Below are 23,948 nucleotides of genomic sequence, written 5' to 3'. Positions count from 1 at the left end.
TGCTGGTTGTAAGTAGCTTAATTTGGCTGTGGTCTGCAGCCATGTTGCCTTCAATGAACTCTTGGGACTATGGGAGCAAAACAGAGCTGCAGAACTAAATTAAGTGTCATTCACAAGTGAGGCAATTACCATAAGGTGTTAGCCCTAGGCTCTTTCCAATAATTGAAGGACAGTTGTAAGAAATTGTATCATGTTTTATTATAATACGTTATGTTGTTTGACTTTGTTACGGCCCAACTCTTTAGACCTAAAAACATACATAGGCCTAATTATTAAGAAGCCCATAAGTGAGCAAGATATGACAATAACATGATTTTCTTGACAAATAAGAGCAAGAAAGAGAGAAAGAGAGAGAGAGAGAGAGAGAGAGAGAGAGAGAGAGAGAGAGAGAGAGAGAGAGAGAGAGAGATTTCAAAAATAATGGTTGAGGCCGTTCACAAGCAGCTGCACACGGACCAAAGCTCCCTCTCTCACCGTTTCTGTTTGTGTGCCTGTTAGTGAAAAGAGCCCCGCCGCTCCCCTGCTGAGCGGAACATCAGCCTCACCAAGTCAGACAGAGGAAGCAACGACACGGACAGAAGCCATTAACTGCATCCTTCAAAATAACAGCCCAGAGGGGTCGAAATAGGTTTTTTATGTGCCCTTATGTCTGAAGGGCACATAAAACCTTGTCCAAGTGGGAACTGAACAAACAAACCGAGTATAGAAGAAAGCTCTGCAGCACAGCCTGCAATGTGAACAATTTCCTGACAACACAGAAAAACTTTCCCAGGACTTCTCAGTATTGCCATTGTGCATCAACGAACACATTTGTTTTGCAGTACTTTAGTTTAGAAGATGTGTTTATGGGCTGAGGAAAGGTTTAGAATTCAACCTAAGACACCCTTCAGTAAAATAGACTAATAAGCCTGCCCTGCTGACCTCCAGGGCTGATGTTTGGCAGCACCTTGAGTCCAAGACGAATTTCCCCAAGAAGACAATGAATGGTATTGTGTGGTAGCCTAATAATACATCAGAGCTCATCTTAATGCAACTAAATTAAACAGAAAATAAACATAAGAAATATCTTCACAAATGTTTTGTTCGTGGACGCCTACCTTTTGTATGTTGTAAGATTTCATTTCATTTGAATGCTTTACATGTTTTATACAATAGGCCATTGGAGAAATTATTTTTGTTATTATTTCCCCTCTGGTCTATTCCCTCTTGTTAAAGATTTGTTAAGTTGTAGTCCGCAGTTAGTAGTAGTTCTAAAGTGTGTAAATATATTTGAGCATAAGTACAGTAGGCTAGGCTACTTGTCCATGCAAGCTTTTACTGTGAAATTCACAACCGGAACAGCTTCATTATTGCGCGGTTTTTGACTTGACAGATGGCGGGCTCGAGACGCTCCTCTCGGCTGTCTCTCTCGGTCCGTTGGTCCATCCCGGTTCCCATTGTCTCCCATCCTCCTCACTCCTTGAAGACGACCCGAGACGACAAAACTAAACTTGTCCGTTTTCTTCCTCTCGTATCGCCTTTTGTACGTTCCGTCTGGTGACTTACATCGACCTGAAATGTAACCACTGCACCTCTCTATCTAAAACGTGGACAATTTTCTCTGTTTTGTTTTTCAACGTTGTAGAGATTTATTCCCCCCAGTACCGGAGGAGGACGTGAATTAACCCGGTGACGGCTGAGTAAACGGCGGGTATGATGCGGAGCTGACAGGAGAGGACTTCCAAAAGGCTGTTCACATCAAACTAACAATTTTTACTCATCTTTTTCTGAGTGGATAAAAAAACCCAAATATCAGGCGACACGCACAGATAGAGGATTATAAACGCGCGGAGTTGGACGTAAAAACGCCGTGTCTTGACTTTGACTGAACCTGTAAAGGAACCTGTAAAATCAATGTAGGAGCTGGTGTATAAGAAAGGAGGAGGCAAGGACCACTCGCACTTATTTTCTCCTCCCTGAAACAAATCAGTCACTTCAACTCCCAAGTGCTCGTACATGATTCAACAGAAGAGCGGTTCATCATTTTTTTTTTTTTTAATCCCACCAGCTCTGTCTGTGTTTTTAAAATCTTTCTGTCTTAGAAGTGGCCAGTAGCTTACCATGGTTATTCAAGGATGCGACCAGTAGACGTGATTGTCCTCCGGACTTTTTTAGTCAAGTAGGAGGAGGAGGAGGAGGGGGGGATTAGACAAGTGGACCCTTATGCACACAAAGTGGAGGGATTCACATCAGAAATCTAAAATCATCTTGTGAACTGTGAATCAAAATGCATCTCATCACTAGCTGATTTGTCAAACTAAATGGAACAATTGAAAAGGTCTCCTACTGAACCAACCTCTCTGGATGCATAAAGAACACGACTTGGCCTTGAATCCTCTCCAAGCCCAGTCTTACATCTTTGATCCCTGACCCCTCGTTTGATGGAAATCCTGGTACCAGGCACCCGTCCCTGACCCCATTCATTTGAATGAAGTTGTAGCCTTTTCTTCCTCTACGCTCCAGTGAGTACAGGGACTGCTCTCTGTCCTCTGAGGACGAAAACTGGGCTTCTCCACCTGGGCGGGCAGCCAGCCAGACTGGGCTCCCCGGGGTGGTGGTGGGGGGGAGAGGGCTTCTTGGATTTCTAAGATCCAGCTGGAGAGTTAAGAGTTTTAATCTACATTTTCGCTCTTCACCACGTGGATAAGGGGAGAGAAGGTGGAGGACACCATGGGGTGCTGTAGTGGCAGATGCACCTTGGCCTTCATATGTGGCATGCAGCTGGTAAGTGTTAAGATTGTTATTGATCCAGTGCGGGGGTGGTTAAATGGCAGGATCAATCCAGAGAAAGAAAATGTTTCTTAAAAGCCTGGAAAAATAAAACAAGCCATGACGGGGAATCAGAACACAGATCTTCACTTTGCTGGCAGGATTTACAGCAGGGTGATGTGGATGGATGGAGGGGAAACGATGGATGATTGGGGAGGGCTCGTTTTAGAAGTTAATAGGTGTAAAAGGTCATGCTACAAGGTACACTATGATTTGAGGGACGATTTGATGAACTGGTGGATTGAAAAGATAAATTGACATTAGTGGGATTTCAAAACCGCTCTCAGAGTCCACATTGTGCTCTGATAGATAGGTGGAAGTTGGGAGTGATAAAGAGGTGAAGGAGGAATAGATGGATTCATGGACAGTTGCAAGGGGCAGGATGTCATTTATGGAAAAATGTACTGATGGAGGGAAGGAGGAATCAACTGCTGCTCTCCCCTCTGTTTCTGGCTGTCTCACTCTCTCATGCTCCAATCATCACCATCTGTGTCAGTGAGAACAAGTGCCAGACAAGACAATGGGGAGAGAGGGAGGCGTGTACGTGAGTACATACGGAGTGTGACAAGGATCAAAAGAGGTTTCTCCAGTTCAATCCTAGAAAATCAAATTGAAAAATTCAAATTTTTCAAAACAAAAAGGGTTAAATTAAAATGTGGGAAATGTGAGTACAATGAGTGCATTACATTGACTTTGAATATTCCAGGTTTTTTTTAGTACCCCCGTCTTTGTGTTGACTGGACCTCAAGAAATTGGAAAGAAAACAGTATTGTGGCATGTATGCACTCTGGTTTCTACTGTATATGCTGTATATTACTGTGCCTTTGATTTATCAGGAAAACAAATGTGCCGTCGGCCATGACAGCGGTTTACTTCTGGAGCGAAGAAGAAGCTAAGTTTTGTCTTTTAAGGCCCCATCAAGCCACGGCGCTCTCAGTTTTCTCAGATTTCGAAATTGCAGTGGTTTGTGTTGCAACACGTAAACATCACAGGCGATCAGAAACTGGAATATGAGTATTGATCATTCAATTCAATTTGTTCGAATTGCATTGAAGTGAACTGAGTGTTGATCATGAATACAGGGATTTGAATTCCAAGTGTTTCTGTGGGCGTGTAAACACCATATCCTGATTTAATTCAAAAGTTTGGTTGCTGGCTCCTGAAAATACAAAACAAACGTTTTCTTAAAAAAAGAATCCTACGAAAGAAGATCCTTCATTTTGTCCAGTCATCATTTCCCCACCTGACGAACGCTTGTTGTTCAAGCTCCTTACCTTGACGACATGTAACAAAGGAGTCTTCATAACGGCACGTTGTATCTGTAAGAATAACAGCTACTTATTGAAGAATACTGTAAGTGAGCGAAAGAATCTCTGCAGGCTACACTGGAAAATGTTGGCAATCAGAAGCTCCGGTAGAAGAAAAGTATGGATGTAAGCGGTAGCTAAATAAACCTGCATTTATTCAAGCAGCAGTGTCGTTTAATAAAAGAAAAACAGTGTTAGAAGGTGGAATTTCTTCCCAATGTCTCGTGTAAGAACTGAGAATGTACTGTAATGTAGAGTGGGACTTTACATGCACGCGCACAGACGCATAAACATGATGCTGTAGCATTCTCAGCTTATGGAGTCATGTATAGTAAGCATGTGGAGACTGAAGACCTATTGTTATGTTGTTGAATAGTTGTGTTTGAATTCTCGACAAGAGTAGGAAACAGGGAAACCATCCAGTTCATCACGGGATATCAATGTGTAAGTCATTCTGTGTGACTGTCTGCGTCCGGGCTTAAAAGTTGCATAGTTGGGGGCGTCGGCGGTGCAGTGGCACTGCGCGTGTCCCCATGCATTGAGGCACAGTCCTCACGCGGGCGGCCTGGGTTTGCGTCCGGCCCGGGTTCGCTTGTGGCAGTGGCATGACTCTCCCTAAAAAAAAAAAAAGTTGCATAGTTGCGAAGCAGTGTCATATATACATATATCAATGTATATATATATATATATATATATATATATATATATATATATATTAAAGCAACAACAGACATTTAAGCATGCTGATAGGCTGCCACATGCGCTGTGCATACATGTAACACATCATTTGGTTGTAAATGAGGATGCTTTGTGTTTCCTTAGCGGGAGGGTGTGCACGTTGGTGTGTGTGTTTGTGAATGAGATGCTGTCACAGTGATAGTCATTGTGTGTAATGCGGTGGAACTAATGCTATGCCTTAGTCAACAACATGTTTTGCTCTGCTAACTGTTGTAATAGCTAAGCCAGCTGATATCACTGCTGGCTGAGCTGGAGGACTAACACGACTGTATTTCCCCGTTTGTCCATGCACGGTTAGCTCTCTGTCATATTAAGAGGAAAAAGTGAAACGAAATCTCCACAGGGTGCGTGGATAAAGATAGTAAAACAGATGTTTAAGTAGCAGCTATCCACAGGAAACCGCACTGCCCACAATCCTCTTTGTTCAAAGCAGCCTAATTGACCACAAATGAAAAGAAAGGCCTTTTCTCAGCATCCCCCCCCACCCATACCCCCCCTCCTTGCTGGAGTTAATTGTTTTTACTATGTGAGATTCAACCTAATAGTTGACCCCTGTGCAGAGTGGGGAAACAATGCTGCTGGTGGTCAGTGTGTCCTATGTAGTGGAACTGATGTCTTTTGTTACTCTTAACAGCAGTTTTTCCTCCAGCTTCATTAGACAGGGTAATTAGTCAGATCTGTGATGTCACTGTAGCTGAGCAGAGATCAATGAGTCACATTGGAGAAGAGACCTCACTGCTTACTTCACTGTGTGTCAGGTGTGATCAGTCCCACCAGGTGAAGTTCTGCCACTGTGATCCAAATTGGAGTAAATGTAGCGTGTGTTTCTCTGCACTCGGCTTATTAGTCTCCCTTATAGTCAGCGTTTTTTTTTTTTTTAAGTGTCTAAGGAGCAAATTAGCAAAGGTTTTTTTTTTTTTACTTACACTGCACAAACTCTTCATTTACAGCTCTTCTTTTAACTTTCAAGAACATGCAGGGATTTTCTTTTTCTACGCTGATAAGATCATATATTATTTATGACATCACAGGTAGTCCACACCTTTTTTGTGAAAATCCAAACAAATAATCTCCAATTGAAAGATTTTATAAACAACATACTGTAGATATGAAGAAATAATAAGAAATCGATAGAGAACTGTTATCGTGCGCTAGAAAGCTTTTTTAGAAACTTGGGACGATGTTCAGGAAAAAAAAAACATTAATTCAAAAGTTATTCCAAAAAGAGAAATTAAATATGATTTAGCTACGTTGCATTGTTTTACGTACACATTTCTACAGTAGCTATATCTAGTTTGTTTAATTAATTACAAGTATAATTACAGATTCAAGTTTTACTGGATGTTAACATGCTTGACCTTATTTTGGCTGTATGCAGTCACTTCCTGGACTCTGGTTGTCACTTTGAGGTTGCTAGGCAACCAGTTTAGAATCCTCCAAGGCTGAAGGAGTATTGTTTTAGTGTTGAGAATAAAACACGTGTAAACTATCAAAAGAAAACAAAACTCATAGTGAAGAATAGGGAGAGGATTATAAAGTCTGACGGTACAAAGCGGACCAGATGGTGTTTCTACCGACACCTTTTTTTAACACATAAACATATACCCACATACACACACACACACATGGATACACATATGGGAACGATGACTCACTTTCTGGTGATGGTTGTGGTCCTTGTTGCTATATCAGTCCACACACCCACCAGCTGCTGTCACAAATGTGATGACTACATCACCCAATGGTGTGATAGGTAAGGGGTTGGCCTCGCTCCATTGGCTGGTTGGTTCAGTAGAGCTCAGACAGCTTTAGTAGGTGTATATGTTGATGGAACGTTAACTATGTTGTTGATCAGCAAGTTAATTGAAAAGAGTATAACCATAGCTTTGTGATTCAGGATAGTGCACAGTTACAATGGCGTAATTATAAATTTCAAAATAAAAGACCCAATAAAAGGGTAGTTCAACAGTAAGTTTTAGATGGTGCTGCTTAAACCATTTCTGGTATTTTCTAAAAACAAGTGTCGTGGAACTTTTTCATTTGAAATAGTTGAAAACACACTTTGAACAACAAGTGGAGATCTTACATTTGTGCGGTAACAAGGCTATAGGCTATCTGAGAGGACACCGTGTTTGTTTGTCTGAAGTCGATACATTGCTGTGACATTTCCACTATGGAGGGACATGATGAATAATGCATTACTTGGAAGCTGTGACATGAATGCAGAAATTGTATCTCTGCATGTGAGCCGTGTGTGTTACCTGATTGCTAAACAGCGGTTGATCAGACGCCTAAGAGAAGGATATCGCAGAAAAAAACTGTAAACATGTAATTTGACTTTTTAACTACAGGGCAAAAATAACCTGAAAAATGTTCGTAACATTTTATTGTGACTCAAGTGGAATTATTTCTCCAGACTTGGTTTGCACATTGTTATAAATTAAGAGCCAGATATTACCGTTTTGCTACGAGGTTCTCACGCTCATACAGAGTTGAGTTGAACTCCCACATCATTCTGTTTGAAATCCTCAGTCACAGCTCTTCGGAAACATGCTGGCTAGGCATCATGCTGTAGGTATTTCATAAATTTGATCAAATCCACTGTGCGGATGCTTTGAGTTGAAAGTGAACTGAACTCCAATTCTCTGAAACAATCATCATCTTCAGATCTCTGTCCTCATTGCCACAACTCAGTGAGATAAAAGCTTTGCGATCCCTTATGTACAACACCGCTTTCAACAAGAGCCACACACCACCTCAGCTCTGACTATAGATTTACTGTCGCTTATTCTTCTTGCAGGCTCTAATTTGTAAGTCTCTTTTTCCCCAGCACTCTGTCTCTTTTATATCTATACCAGCTCTGTCTCTGTTTGTCTTTTAACAATTGTTCCTGTCTTCGTCTGGCCTTACCTCCTGTCTCATATTTATTTGCCAGAAGGAATACAGCCTCTTCACCTTTGCCAATGAATTTTACAGGCAAATCCTTCAATGTGCTCCAACAGGGTGGACGAACAAAACAAGCATTCACCCACTGGTCCTGAAGTATTGTTCCATTGTTACAAACCAGACCTCAAAGCTGCTCGATGAGCCCAAGCTGGATTCTAATTCTTAAGGTTGTTCTCTGTAAAAATAAATAGAAAGGATGGGGATTTGTCCTCTCTGTATCCGATAACACATTTATTTATCCACACAGAAGTAAAGTGTTCCAGCCAATCTGCTAGGATTGAGTCCACTGAAATGACAAGTGTTTCTAGCTGATGTTTAAACTGCTGTAGTTGTCTTAATCAAATCTCAGTTTTAAATAATTTCAATGTTTCTACAAGGGCAGCAGTAGAGCTGGTATTAATGCTCCATGATGGGATCCAAGGTAATGAGCTAAAAGAGACTGATTGGTTGTAAAGTAAGTTACCGTATGTGTTATCGTGTGGGCACTTTAGCATTTGTTGCATCAAAATAATGGAAATTATACCCAGAACTAAGCTACACTATTACTTTGAGCACAGCTTAATAGTAATGAGCATCATCATCAGTTTATTTAAATAGCCCCTTAAAAGCAGATAGACAGACAGACAAAGCAAAGACAAGAACATGATTGTTTTAAACTGAAACTTCAGTGGCGACAGTAGTTTTATGCACAAGTGTATTCGATGTTAATGCTGCATCAGACCTGCAGTACAAACGTACTTTGCTCCTGATGATCAATCCTCCCTTGGAGATGTTCAGTTTGGTTCAGGGCAGTGTGCTTTGGTCAGAAAAATTCAGCAGGTCCGTTTGAATGGAGACAATATTTAATGACTTAGACTCCTCTGCTTCCTCTATTTCAGGACACAAATCAGCTGCATTGCCAGCATTGATTTAGTGTGTTTGCTTTAGTTCTTTGCTACTGAACTTCAGCATTTTACTGTATATCCACTTATTCTGAAATCGTGTACAGTTAAACGTTCACTACACATCCCAGATGTTCTTCCACGTGTAATTTAAGTGAAACTGTTTAGGATTAAAAGCTTCAACATCTGCTAGGTCTGGATAGTTGCTTCAATACAAAGTAAATGAATTAAACGGTATAAAGGGAAACATAGTGTTGGGCTATGTATGCTGTTTGATGATAAATATGGGGCCATATTTGCTGTTATAGAAAAAAACATCAGTTCGCCAAAGAAGCCAGTCAAAAAGCTGTCAGTGCATAACTGCACTCGCTGGAAACTTCAGACTTAGTCAATACATTGAAGGTTTGGAAAAAGACCAAGTTTTTTAAGGAAAAATGTGCAGTAAGATGACGTGTATGCTGGAATGCGTCCAAGGGTCAAACAGGGAGCTGTAAAAGGCTTTCAGCCGGGATGTTGGACCAATCCTGCTGCTGATGATAAGCTCTTTCATACAACACCTGGAGGTGACAGAGCTTCTCTCTTCACCAGTTGATGTCTGACGCTGAGGACAGAGTAACAGCCTTTCTTACCTAGCCTGTTAGCATGTGTACTTGAGAAAACAAACATTTACTGAATATGAAGGGAAGAAGAGAACGAAAAGCTGCAAATCAGAATCTAATTGTTATAAACAAATGGTGTAAACAAAAACAAAAGTTATTTCACCCATCCTAAAGAGGGAGTGTCTAAAAGTTTTATTGGCACCGATGCAGGGGTTAAAAATTGAGCCTCAATGTGACGTTTGAGGGGATGTTAGAGGAATTGCTGAATGATGTATCTTGCAGAGACCATTACATTCTGTCCAGAATGATCATAGACACTATCAAAAAGTTCTCAGATACAAGAACTTAGTTTGTGACTAAGTGATTGGCGACAAACGAGTGATATTGCTGTCCTTGGAGCCATGTTTTATTGTGGCTCTTTCATCTATGCGTCCTTGTTTCCTCGCTGTGTGTTAAAGGAGGTGCTGGCTGATTTGGTAAGTGATCAGTAGATTTATCTCTGTGGAAGTCCTTGGCTTTATTGAATTATGACGAGAGCAAAAGACGGCATGCAATTAGTTGTGATGGACCTTGAGATGAAAGGAAGCAGAAGCCGATTGCCTTCGCTCCTCACAGATTGCTGGATTAAATGTTCCGGTTGGATGCAAAGTTACAGAACTGTTAATTGTAATCTACTTTTAAAAGGGCCTCTCTAGCTTCACTGTTCTGCTTATTCTTTTTTTTCTTTTTCTTTGAAACCTTTTTCATGAAGTGCAAAATTCCACTCTAGATGTTTTAAATGGAAGAAAAAGAGAACACAAGTTCATCCTCAAGTTGAGCTTGGCATGTCTTGTTAAAGCATACAGTATGAAGACTTGTGTCAAGGAACAAAACCATGCTATTGTGTGAAGTCAAAGTCATCTTAAAGCGACCTATGGAACCCTGGAGGAGTAAAAAGTGAAATATTTTTGTTGGAGTCGGGAAGCTGATGCAATCTATATTGTTCTGCAGCCCAGTGAAGGCTTTAAATTGAACTCTTACACAGTTAGATTTTTTTGTTCTGTAAACTCACTGATACTGACAGGCGAAGTGTGAAATTACACCCACTGTATAGACCACTGCTGTGCCTCTTTTGGTGGAACTACACTTTACTGTATAAAAGCAAACCTGCTCATTGCTGCAGATCTCAGTAGGTTTTGTGAGACCTGTCCTAATATGCTCTTAAAGCACAATAACGTTTGTCAGTGGGTACAAAACAAAATGCTTTGCACCTTTAACTCAAAGGGTGAACTCACACTAGGTGAGCCGTACCGTACTGTTTGTTTGACTAGATTGAGTGCGCCGATCCGTGCACAAGAACAGTACACTTCCTTGGCCCTGGCCTGCTTGGTAGAGATGTGCTTGGGCACACGCGTGCATACACAACGTGGGCAGCTGTCATTACCAAGAAACCCAGGATTGTTTTTAGCTGTATCTGCCTAAAATGACTCAAAATAATCCTCAAAGTCAGTAAAGCGGCTGCCAGGTTCTCTATGTTGCTCTCTTATGTGACGATGTCCCTTTAAGTTTTTATTTTCGTGTCCGCAGGTCTTGTAAACTAAGCAGGCTTCATGGTCATGTAAAGCCATGAATGTGTTATATCACGTCTTTATGTACAAGAGTCAACCAGTCCCTGGAGCTGTGTGAGTGCAGGCCAGCGTGGGGACAATTGTGCTGCACGGTACAGGACAACTTTGCTTTTTGTGAGTGCTCCCTTTAAGTGTATAGAGAGAAGCTTGAGAGGTTGCCTATTGGCCTGCACAACATGGGGAAATGTGCAGTTACTTTTCTTCAGTATGAGCAATATCAAGTGTGATAAATCCAGTCATGCACATTAGCTATAACTCACAGTTTTTTGTCATCATTGAATTAGCACCAATTTATCTGACTGTAGCTGATAGTAAGCTCTTGCTTCATCTGAGCAGCATTTTATCAGCATCACAATGAGAAGCTCCATCACCTCCCCTTGTTGAGAGAAAAACACATTGAAAGGCCAAACCACACTGATTAATAGATTAGCAGCCCTGAAAGGAGTCTTTCTCAGTCATCATTTTTCTTCAGTCTCAGTCGTATTGTGACTCATATCTTGTGGTAACTTTAGTCAATCATTGCATCTCGAGTGTTTATTAAAAAGGCTCAAACTATGTTAATGTTACGGTTAGGATTTATTGTGCCACTTTGGTTGTTGGTTATGAAAACGTTTTTTTTTTCTCCAATCCAAATTTTTACTTGAAATATAATTCCTCAGTTTGAGTCAACATGGAAGCACCCTTCTTTCCTTATTGGGTTTTTATTTCTTTAGCTCTTATTTTGCCCTTTGCTCAGTTTATAAACACCAATGTAGGGGGGAAAAAAACAAGGAAAGTGACGTCGCCCGGCATGGCGGAGCCGGGGCCCCACCCTGGAGCCAGGCCTGGGGTTGGTTCATGGCTCAATGGGACCAAACAGAACCATTGTTCATGTTATGGGTAACGACTGTCTACTTCAACGAATGTAAATATCTACAGTGATACAAATATAATACAAATATTCATCGCTGAAACATTTTGGAAGCTTGATCCAAAGCTGGACTGGTTGAAGTTCTTGCAGACGTTTCACCTCTTCTCTGAAAGGCTTCTTCAGTTCTAAACTATCTGATGGGACGAGCTAGAAATGTGAGCCGCTGTGGATCGTTAGCATGCTAATAATCAAGGATGATTCATATCAGAGTTTAGAAGACGAGAAACCTTTCGGAGGAGAGGTGAAACTTCTTCAACATCCTCAATCTCATTGTTTTTGGATTAGGCTTGGAATATACAGAACCATGGTCTGGATGACTGAGAACCTCCACATGAGCAGCAGATCAGCCACGTGGAGGAAGTGAACAGAGCACAGATTATGATCATGTTTATCCTGAAGTAAAATAATAGAGCAATTTTAACCTCCCAAGCTGTGTATTTAAAGGTTTTGTTTTTCCTAAAGAATCCGATGCAAATGTTTTCTGCTAATGATCCAGCTATCATGTATTATTATGTGGGCTGAAAATGAATGGCAGTCTAATGTGATCTAATCACGAGTCATTACAGTCCATTAGCCTTCTTTGAATCAGCTGCAAAAAGTTGAGCCTTTGCAGCAATGGCAGTAATTCCATCTGTGATGTAAGACACAAAGAGCAGTATATTGAAGGACAATGTGACAAATGGTTACTATATATAACTATAAGGGGGATCAGTACACAACAGGAAGTTTAGTCAAAAACAAGAAGTGAATCCTGTTTTTCTCGATAGCTGCACATAGTGTTTAAATTCCTTAAAACCTTAGTGGATTATAAGCGAGTGTTTTTATCAACCAGCATTTTCAGATTTGATATCTATCACACTGCTTCCTAAAACCCTTCAACAGATTTCATCTTAAACTGCTGCTGTGGAGGGCACTGACAGACGCTGCCGCAGCCAGTCACTTTAAATTGCTTGTTTTCTTCAGCGCAATCTGGCGACCAATTTCAATCTCCCTGCATCATACTCCTGTGTCCTGACCACATCTTTAAAATCACCGCTGGTTTTCACATCCACACTCAGCGGCAAATATTGAGAGGAAAGTGAGGTGGCGACATGCAACAAAGGTCATGTACTGGATTTGAGCGAGTGATACCACAGACGTCTGTGTGTGTGTGTGTGTGTGTGTGTTCCTGCTGAGCTGCAGAGATGTGTATCGATGATGCTGGGAGCTGACCTTGTGCACGACCATCGCTGATGGATGAGCTGAGAAGGTGTTTGGCCAAATACTGCTGCCTCAATATTTACACGCAGGCAGCTCTCCGTAAAGGGCATAGAGGCAGGAATACAGGCCGAGACACGCTCTTCTTTTTCTGTTATTTTAATAGACATCACACTGTTGTGTTGCTTACTTCCCGTTGCGTAGATATTTACCCCTCAAGGTGAAACACTCCCCCATTGTTCTCCGAGAAATCACATCCTGTTGATGTAGTTGTTGCTATTGTTGATGCCGTGAATCCTGTGCTATTCCGCCCGCACACGCGTTTTGATCTTATTACATCAAAGGAGCGCTTGAATTAGAACGGTGAGTGACTGCAACGCAATGCCTCCAGCTTCATTACGCATGATTAAGAGATGCAGATATGACTGGTGTCGGTGGTGAGCACTTTCTTCTCGGTGACAAAACAGCCACGTTGTCAGGGCGACACTGATCAGTCGAGTCTAATGGAGGTCTTTGGAGGTTGGTTAAATGTTGAAAAGCACAGATGGGACTGTAAAGTTATCGTCACTTTATATTTCACTGAAAAAGGTAAGAATATTAAGTTCCAAGGTGAGATTTGATGTTATTTTATTTCACCTCTTTTCTTACCGTTATCACAGAAGTAGATCCTGTTTCCCATACTATGGACTAGATTACACATACTATCTTCCCTACATGATCATTTAAAACAAGAGTTGCTAGTGGCAGTCATAATTAATCTTCCTTAAATATGAAAAATCAAGATTTCAAGATTCAGACAAGATTCGAGAAACAAGATTTATTTTTTTGTGGGGCTCATAAATTGTGGTTACGATGGAACAATGGCCAGCTTTCTTCCAAAAACACAAAACCATATCTGAAGCCAAGGCATTCATGATACTAGTATCAGTATTGGCACTCTCTAAATGTCCTCCGGACAGCTGCAAACGTGCCCATCATCAAAAGTTTTCTGATATTGAAAAAAAGTTTCAGACCCTCTCGAGTTGAATAAACATGGTCAGAAACTGCTTGAATTGCTCCCATGTCCCATGTTTCTTCTGTCCACCATATTTCTTTCCCTTTTTGGTTTCTCTCTCTCTCTCTCTCTCTCTCTCTCTCTCTCTCTGTACAATTGTTGCCCTTGTTGCCTTGTAATTTTTCTCTCTGCATCTCTCAATCTCTCTCTCGCTCTCTCTTTTATTCTCTCTTTCGCTGCTCTGCACAGTCTCTCTCGGGCCATTTGAGTTGCTCAGGGAGCTGTGAAAACGATGTCTGTGTGTCTTTGCGTCTGCATCCTGTAGGGAGTGTCTTTGTGTGTGTGTGTGTGTGTGCGTGTGTGCGCAGGGACAGCGGAGGTGGTGGAGCGTATTAAGTCTTGCTGTAGAAGCCTTTCAACTGGGGTAAGGAGCCAAGGGAGAAGGAAGGGAGGAAGGAGAGGAAGAATAAATGGTTGAAAAGATATATTCAGAGAGGATAGATGAATGTCTGAGCGTGGATCGATACAATGATAGAGGGGTCTAGATTTGGATGAATGAAGAGAGAGTGGGTTGTGGGAGATGAGTTGGAGAAGGAGGGGAGGGCCAGACGATAACGAGAGGGGATGGATCGATGATGGATAGATGCACAAGATATATGGATGAACAGATGATTCATGGATGAACGCGTCGTTTAACACAGCAAAGTTAGCAGTAATGACCATCGATGGCAGGCAGCGGATGAAGCCAAATATGTTGGGTGTTGACTTTGTGAAAGTGGAGCAAATAATGTGGAAGAGCTGTACACTGGCAGGAGACAGCAGCAGTTTAGAGACAGATACAAAATGAGGCTTTTAGCTGAGACGGCTAAACTACATGTTCCTCACACAGTCTCCTCAGTTTTTCTGACTGAGGATTTCTGAAACAGTTTTTGAGTTGGAATGAAAATACATTTAAAGTAGTCTCGGTCATTCTAAAGGTAATGGGCCAAAGTTTTATATGAGCTATACACACATACGACTCACCTCGCACACAAACTCATGGTGAAAAGGATTTTGAAAAACAACAAGTCTTTTATGATCCAAAAAGACAACATCATTCATGAAAAGGAAGGAAAAAGAAAGTGAAAATGTGACCTTTGACCGATGCTTTCGCTCTCCTTGAAGGGACGTCTGCATTTTCGACTGTTTGAGTTTTTTTATTGCAGTGCTATCTCAAAGACCACACTGGTCTTTATATGGTTAGGTTTGACAGTTTTTTGCTTTATGAGTTTTTACCCCCCAAAAAATATTACAGTGGATATACTTCAGTTGGGACCTATTACTGAAAATGACATGGCTGTCCTTCTAGTAGAGTGGCAATCAGCTGTGTCCCCGTCATTATCTGATGTTTTCCCAGCTAGTCTGTCGGAACAGAGCTGACAGTAGTGTGTAACCGGGTTAAATCAGATTTAAAACAATCTAAGGAATTTCTGTCACCAGAGCGCTGTCATAAACTTGCATTTATCGTCTATCAAAGGAAAGCATTGTTCCACGCACAAGCATCTTTTTTTACATAAGGCTCCTCCAAACAAATAACCTTTTTTAAGACTATAATGTCAAGTTTTGATGTAGACGTTGGTAGACGTAGACAATATTTCTGACTTCAGAAAGTCCGTCTTCATTTCAATCCTTTCTCTCCTTTCACTTTTGACTTATTTGGCTCTGAATCCGAGGAAATGGACAGTGGCCAGTTGGTGACAGGGATTTAAGGCTATTTCCTAAAAGGCGACCCATCAATATGGTGTGTGACCTTTATTGATATATCCACTAACGTTTTGCTGCCACTTGGTCAATATACTCGTAAATGTAGAGGTTCTATTCAAACAGGGAGCAAAGCAGCAATTTTAACCAATACAATCTTTACTTTGAAAAATAAGAAACTGCACTTTTAATATTTTACTTGCCTGAAATTACAATAAAAGCAGACTATTAATTGTGATTCCTTCTAAATTTATTTATTTTTATTATTGTTTAAGATGAAAGATTTAATGAACCATTATAAAACTGGTTGGCAGTTTTTCCCCCACAGCTAACCAGGTTGACTGACGTAAAGTCTGACACAATAAAATGATGCCTCTTTTTTACTTTATTTATTTTACCTGTAAATTAAAATTGCATTTGATTTGTTATATTAAAATGATTAGTTTATGTCATTTTAATGTGTTGTAATAATGATGCAAAGCATCATGACAAAAAAATCCTCTGTTAATAATGTTGAACATTTCTAGACTGAAGTGCACCACAACAACAGATGGCAGAGCATATTTTCCTGCAATCAAAGGGTGGTGTAGCAACAAGCCAACTGTGAATATACCCAAGAGTGTCTATTTTTACTCCTACATCTTTATCGATAAAAATGTCTTTTTTCCACACATTTTCTCATTACGTTTGGGTTTTTTTTTTTTTTTTTTGCAGTAAATTCAAAAGAGAAACACTGATGTTTGACTTTGCTGAAAAACGATCACAAGCATATAAAAGGCATACCGTTTTATACTACCCGTTATTCTTCATTCTCCTATCCTATAAACTCATCATTTTGTGTAGGGTTTACAAAATGTTGTTTCTGCTATATCGTAAAATAATTTGTTTCTATTTGTAATAACCTCTTCATTTCCTTTTTCAGTTAAATGTTTTGCTTTTAATTCCCAGAATTTTTTTGTATTTTCTTGTCAAAACAGCTTTTGTTTTACCTTCTGTTTTTCTTGAATCTTAATTGAGTGAGTCCAATTTCCCCCTCGTGCACCCTTCAGTCCATTTCGTTCTTTAATGGATTTTTTTTACCTTCCCGTGTGACTTTAACTATTTTGGATTTATATCATGCAAAACATGAGGCAGAGGATTTGTCACAACTTCACCAACTGAATCCAATGAAATGATTAGAAGAGATCAAAATGCTCCAGCAACTTTTAAAGCATGAAGATCCACTTTATTAACAAGTTACGATGACGAGTTTCAGTTCATGGTCATCGTCAGGGTCGTCAAGAAACAAATTACGAACATTGTTACAATAGGGTAGGTAAAAAATGTAAACGTAAACAAACAATCAAAACACACACACACATATATAAATATATACATACATACATATATTAGTCAACGGGGGCACATGTAAGGTGGGCTGGTTAGGTTTGTTGGCCTGGTAACACGGAGTTGAGGGGTGTGTCCAAAAGCAAGGATGACTTCACACCTGGTCAACAAGTAGGGATCAAGGGGACTGGTAAAGAAGAGTATCGTACATTTCAAGGAAGTTCTAATCACAAAGCAACAAAACAAGCGACTTCATTTATTGAAACATCCTTCAAGGTATTAAAATGCATTTTAAAAATATACACAATAAAAACATTACAAAAATGTTAAAAAAAATAAAAACATAAAAGAACAACAACAAACTCATTGATTACAAAATCCTCATTCATCCCCCCTGGAAAAAAAATTGAGAGCAGCTCACTGCATTTGTGTTTCAAAGTTGAAAATTGAGGCAGGAAGTTGTTTAGCATAAAGACTAGATGTAGAAATTTAAATGTCTTTAACAGCAAGTAAAGAAATGTAGACTATGTTTTGGTCTTTAGCAGCCAGGTGCAGACTTAAAGTACTGTTGTCTCTGGTAGAAGGTATGGGTTTGGGACTTTTGATGGAAAAGTTGTTTCCTCCTGGTCATACTAATGCTAGGCTAAGCTAACTGTCTCCTGGGTATATCTTTTTATTTACAGCCATAAAAAAAAGACTGTAATTCAATTTTGTTAAACAAGAAAGAAAGAAAATTAGCATATTTTATGAAATGGGGAAAGATGGCCAAATATCCATGCAAAAAATAATTTGCACTTTCAACGTCTTACAAGTGGTGGTTAAATGTGCTTAAGGCTTGAGTTAAAGGGACTATAATGTAACTTTGTCACATTATTACATTGGGTTTTAGCGCCCATTGGTAAGAGAACGGTTAACATCAGTGTTGCCTGTTTAACTTTTTTTTTTTGACGAACCTGGATTCAATTTTTTGCGAAAGCTGCAGGAAGTCACATTCTGTGAATGTGCTCGACGTGCTCCTCACACGGCTCTACTTACGGAGAGCAACAGTTGTGCCTGACTGAATGGAGAGCTTTTCGTTCATGGAGGGAGCTTTGATCGGTTTCGGGGGTAAAATCTGACCCAGACATGGCTTCACTTCTAGACCACGAGAATTTCTCGGCTGATGGAGATGCTCGCTCTTGTACGTATGAGCACGCCAGTTCGAGGGACTAACAGCATGCTGGTGCAGTTAGCTTAGCAGCAGTGTGGTGTAACCAGAAAGGCGTTTTTGAAAGTTACATATAGCCATTTACGATTGTCACGATTGAATAAAGCAATCGGTTTGTTTGAAAAGGTTATGAGTTAGATTTTAATTACTTTACACAGTTTGAAACATTGTTGTTCACTATTTTTTTATGCTTCCGACCAAATGTGTTAACCAAATAATTATTAATATCATAGCTCTTAACCATCAAATTAAGTATGCATAGCTTTCGAGTTAATCGCCATAAAGTCTTGCCTCGAGGAGAAGTCTTGTCAGATGTGGTTTTCAACAAGCGCTTTCGTGTTGTGAAATGATGTGTTGTCGACACGCAATTACACAGCTCTGACACGTGTTTGCCTGTTTGTTTCGGAAGCATACGACCGCTTTGTTTTGACTGCCTCCTGCTTATCTGCAGTGGGTCACATTTTTACTACTTCTTGCCAAGGTCTTCTGTCGCGTCTCCAAACGCTGCCATTATTTTTGATCTATAAATACATTACTCGGGTTCTTTGTTCAATTACACACACATGGACACATTGCCAGGCTATGCACAAATGTATCCACTCACTGCCAGACAGGGACACACGTACAACAAAGAAGCTGTCTTGCCGTTCTTTGCTCTCATGTCCTCCAATATGTATCCAAAAAAAATCAAAAAAATCTGCCTCTCTCCACATGGTCCCTGAAGGCACTACTGATGAAGAGTTTTGTTTCAGTTTCAAATCCGTTTTCGGGCATCAGAAGATATTGGCCGATTTTTGAGAGCAGAAAGAGTTTGACATTAGGCTTTCATCTTTACCTGTAGTCATTTTTCCTCATCCCTCGCTCATGCCCTCCCCTCCCTCTCCTCCTCTTTCCTCCACCTCTTCCTCTCTGCATGAATTGATTTAGTCTTATTACCTTACACACCTGCCCTCTGGTGTGGCTCCGCTCTTATCTCTCCCTCTCACATAGACATATACAGGCTGATTTTTTATTTTTTTTGGCTCTCTCTGTTATACCCGCACACATAGACAGTAATCAGATCCGCCAATCTCTTGTATTTTAGAATACAGCAGCTGAAGTGAGATATGGATACTGTCTCAGCTTTCAGCCAGGTGCAGTATTAGTATATCAGCCCAGCTGTAGTCCTCTGACTAAAATAGAAGCTCAGTATGTTTTCCAAAGTAGGAGACACCGCGGTGGCAGCTGTGCTATATGTGTGTCTTCAGGTTTGTTTGCGTGTAGGGGAGTCGGTCTATCAGCAAAAGCAATGCCCCATAGCATCCCATCGGCACGGACAGGATTAGAACATTATACAAGACAAAGCTAAACATGCTGAGAAAAAGAGAATATATAATATATAAACACTATATAGAAAAGACAGCGTCATAAGCATGTACAACTTTTGATTTTTCACAGTTATTAGCCCATATTATAGTAGATAACAGGTGTTACCCAGGAAAAAAAAGTGAATTTCCTAACCTGCCTGTGCACATTTAATGTTTTGTAAAAGAAAAGAAACTGTCTTAATGCAAACCAGTATGTGTGACTTTATATGTAACTGCTATTTTCACAAGTGCAGAGCCACACATCTGCTTGTCATTACTCTAACAGTTTAATGAGCCTAATAATGAATTATGTTTATCCCGAACTCTTTGATGAACGTTTTGTTGAAAGAGTGTCAACACATGCTTCCTCTCTTTCCTCTAAGTGGGCAGTGGTGTAATATATAAGTGATTCTATATCCGGAGCATTATTTGAAAGGGAAAATTGAAAGCCTCTGACAATTTCCCACCAAAGCAGCATGACTCAGCAGAAACAGCAGGTCTTTTTCAGTCAGCTTACGTTCCTCCATAGCTTTAAACCTCCGGCCATTTACTCACTGGTGAGTCTCGTGCATCACCCTAGTTTGTTGCACTTGCATTAGCTTATCCCATTCGTCAGTTGGTGAGCAGTGATCGTCCAATAGGACTCAGTGGACAGTAAAGGCTATACCCCGCGGCAGGGTGCGCATCCTCCACCTTTCCTCTCAGTGCAACATGAGCAGCTGGAAGAGCTTTTTCTTTCTACCTTCATTTGGATTCCAAAGTGGCTGACGCATCTCTCAACTTCATTGCTGCCTGACAGTGTGCCACTGTCTTCTCCTGCTTGAACACTTATATTCCAATACTTCACGCCGAGTCATGAGGTATTGAAACGTTTGGTCACGTTGTCTAGGAAATCAGTTCAAAAGACTGAAGGAAGATATTTGGTCAGAAGTGACAACATAAATATCTCTTGAAGACTGTAGTGAAGTAAAAGACAATAGATGAGACTGATGGTGTTCCTTGATTGAGTGGGATTTAAGACATGTTATCATGATAACCCCGCCATCAAGTAAAGCCAAAGAGATGGCACTTCCAAATGCACTTTTGGACAAAAATATTAGTTTTTTTTTAAAATGACAATTGACAGCATTATGTAAAGAAAGTGTAAGATGAGGTGTTAACTTTAACTCCTGTGATGCTTCTTGGTGTAAGAAGCATGCAACCACTGTGCTGCTAACAAAGAGGGGGAGCTGCACGTGTTGGAACGCATGCTGCTGCTTAAACGAGTTCACTTCCTACTTCTGGGTCAAGTTTTGATCAATTCAGCAACTTTGCCTCCGCGTGTCATTCTGCTTGTTAAAGCGGTATGAGCAGCTCTTTTTCTTGCCTCTTTCACAGCAGGGACTAGCGATGACATGAAAACTCCCGTTTAAATAAAAAAACACGTCCTATCGACTCCTGCGGTGAGATAAGAAGCAGCAAAACCAAGAGTGCAGAATCACATCAGCAGAGAGCGAGGAAGCGATACGGTTCACTGTCCGTACATCCCTCTTGTAAATGCAGCGGTCGTGGTGCCTTCCTCCTATCAAAACTAAAGCTTCTCATGGTGAAGCTAACAGCTTGGAAATATAAAAAAAGAAATACGGCAGGAGCGCTTCTGGTATCAATAAAAGGGAAGGAGAACTTAGACTTAACTCTGTCCGTGTCTTTTTTTCACTGACCCTTTACTGGCATTGACGACAGTGCGGTGGCAACTACACTTTCAGAATCCACCTTAAACAAGTATGAACTAAACGGCCAAAGTCAAACCTTATATAGAGCATCACTATCTGTTCCCATGGCTCCCAGAGGCAACACATTTAAAGAAAAAAAAAAAACTTTCACTGAAAAACACAGCAAACCGGAGCACAGAGTGAGCGTCCCCTCTGAATCCAACACAATCATTCACTGAGTCTGATGAAAGCTAGCCAATATCATTTGGCAATCTGCAATCTGCAGGCCCCTTTGCAGAGCGGACGGCGTGATTGATTGAAATAAAAGGGGACAATGCGTAATGGGGACGGTGTCAGCTGTCCAATCCACGGAAAGGATTTTTTATGATCGATGGCAGGCAGTACGAATAAGGAGTTTCACACCTCTGCACTGCACTCTCAGCACTCACAGTGATTACATCTGGATGTGTTTGACTGTGTGTGTGTGTGTGTGTGTGTGTGTGTGTGTGAGAGAGAGAGAGAGAGAGAACGAGTGTTGAGTTCGGAAACAAGAGAACTTGAGCAGCGATATGTTGTGTGTGATTGTGCATGTGTGGGGTTGATTAGTGTGTCGAGTGTCTGCCTGCTTGCATGTATTTGTAAAGGTGAATGTGCAGCCTCCCTGGCTCCGATTTTATGCGACCGTGAGTGGCTGTGCGCTGCCTCTCAGCGCTGGTGGCGAAAATGTGAGACTAAAGGAAGGAGATAAGGAGGCAGTGAAGGGCAGGCGAGGATGTTGCAGAAAGGGATAAATGTAAGGGAGAAGTAAGGCGGGGATTGAAGGATAAGACAAATAAAGGTGGAGCAGACAAGGTCAGATAAAGGATTGGAAGGTGTGGTGGAGAGACGGATGGTTGAATTGGGCCGCAGCAGATGGGAGGGACAGAGAGGGTGGTTAAAGGAGGAAAGGATAAGAACGAAGAGAAGGATATCACGGGGGAATGACATATACTGCAGGTAGGTAAAGGTCATAGAGAGTGACTGTACGTTTGAGCAGAGAAGAGGAAGTAAGGATGTGCAGAGAGAGGTGAAGGACACAGAAAGGTGTGGCGAAAGGGAATTAACAGGTGTGATGAGAGGTGGAGGTTGGCACCAGAGTTGTGCAGATGTGCTGTAAGCGTTAGCAATGTGTCAAACAGAGCGTTCTGAGAGAGCTGGTCACAAACGGCTCATGTTACATGTTGACCAAAGCACAGCACAGATATTACATTTAGAGCGGGGGGGGGGGGGGGGGGGGGGGTTGGTTAAGAAGGTGAACGATGGGTATAATATATCATCTTTAAATTAAAAGCAATAGAGCCTCTGGCTATAACCATTCTGGCTACATCACTAGCTATCTGTGGCGTGGATATCAGCACGAACAAAGGGAACACAACATTGAATGTAGATGCACGGGAAGAGATATTTGACAATCTTATGGTTGTTTTATTGTTAACTGATAACTTCTTCATGTCGGGGCTTTTGCAGCTTGAAAGAGGCAGGAGAGAGAAAGTGACTACTTTGACACTTGAGCACAAAGGGAGAATCTCAAAAGACATCTTTAAATTACATATCTATACCAAATAAAATCCGCTACAGATTGCTTTGCTGCTTTGCTGTACAAGAGTATTTTTGATCATTACAAGAAACAAACACTCATCTTGATTGATGTAAAAAAAAAAGAAGAAAAAAAAGGTGCAGCCCCTGAAGCTGTGTTGTCTTATATATGTTCTTGTGGTTCCTTCCTACTGAATGATTATGTGGTTATCAGGCAGTTAAGAATAAAGTTCCCAGAACAGCTGGGATTTGTTGGTTCAGTATGTTGCCTGCAGCATAGTTGACTTTCTACAGAAAGAGACAAACTAATCCAACTGCTGAAGAAATCAAATCATTCATGCCAGTTAGCTCTCGGTTCTTGGTGTATGTTTCATAAGCACAACATTTAGTCTCGATGACATCTCATTTGATGAACGTCCTGCTGAGTGTTATTGCAACATTAGTGTCTTGTGAGCATTCAAAAAAATGAGACTGAGCAGTACGCAGGCACAGCTATCAGCATGATGGAGATGAGATTTCAGCCCCAGAGGTAATGCCTTTACTGAAGATCAGGCAACGTATAATCGTTTCTATTTCCTCTCTTGTATGAGAGCAAACATTTGGAGACACAAATGCGCATACACTTTGGTTTTCTTTGAAAATGATATCCTACATCAGGTTATAGGTTTTGTAAAGTGCAGTCATCGGAAAATGAAGCGTCTTTAAGTTATGTTACAAAGTGTCTTTGTATCCTTGAGTAACATGACGCACGCACGCCCAAAGTTAGGGTTGGTCATTTTCACCAGATACACTTTTTTAGATGTTGGTTGAAATTGTTCTTTTTGTCCCTGAGAGAAATGAAAATGCATTTGTTCAGAAAAAGTAAATCTGCCATCTGTCGCAGTTTAGCGGTAAACTTCGACCAATGTCTGCACTCGTTACAAGTTTTATGAACCAATCAGGCCTGAGGGGCGTGGCTTTTGAGGGAGCACAGAGGGGAGGGGTTTGGTGAGTACAGAGCACGGAGGGAATGCTACTTCTAAAATCATGCTAGTTTTCAAAAATGACCAACCCTGCTGTAAGTCAATTATAAAGGA

General features: G+C 40.9%; 1 protein-coding gene across 2 annotated transcripts in view; it reads left to right on the top strand.

Moving 5' to 3' along the window:
* Window positions 1-1,811: 1,811 nt before the first annotated feature.
* The window catches only part of nkain2 (sodium/potassium transporting ATPase interacting 2), a gene marked incomplete at its 3' end in the record, with an annotated part of 73,872 nt that continues 51,735 nt past the window's right edge, over window positions 1,812-23,948 (top strand). For both annotated transcript variants that reach the window (XM_079338257.1, XM_079338258.1), the window contains exon 1: window positions 1,812-2,763. In XM_079338257.1, coding sequence (XP_079194383.1) covers window positions 2,710-2,763 — 54 coding nt within the window. In that variant the 5' untranslated portion in view covers window positions 1,812-2,709. The remainder of the gene's footprint in view (window positions 2,764-23,948) is intronic.

This window comes from Symphodus melops (assembly GCF_947650265.1).
Source record: "Symphodus melops genome assembly, chromosome: 1".
Classification (NCBI taxonomy): Eukaryota; Metazoa; Chordata; class Actinopteri; order Labriformes; family Labridae; genus Symphodus; species Symphodus melops.
Note: the sequence above shows the minus strand (reverse complement) of the source record. Positions and strands in the feature narration are given on the sequence as shown.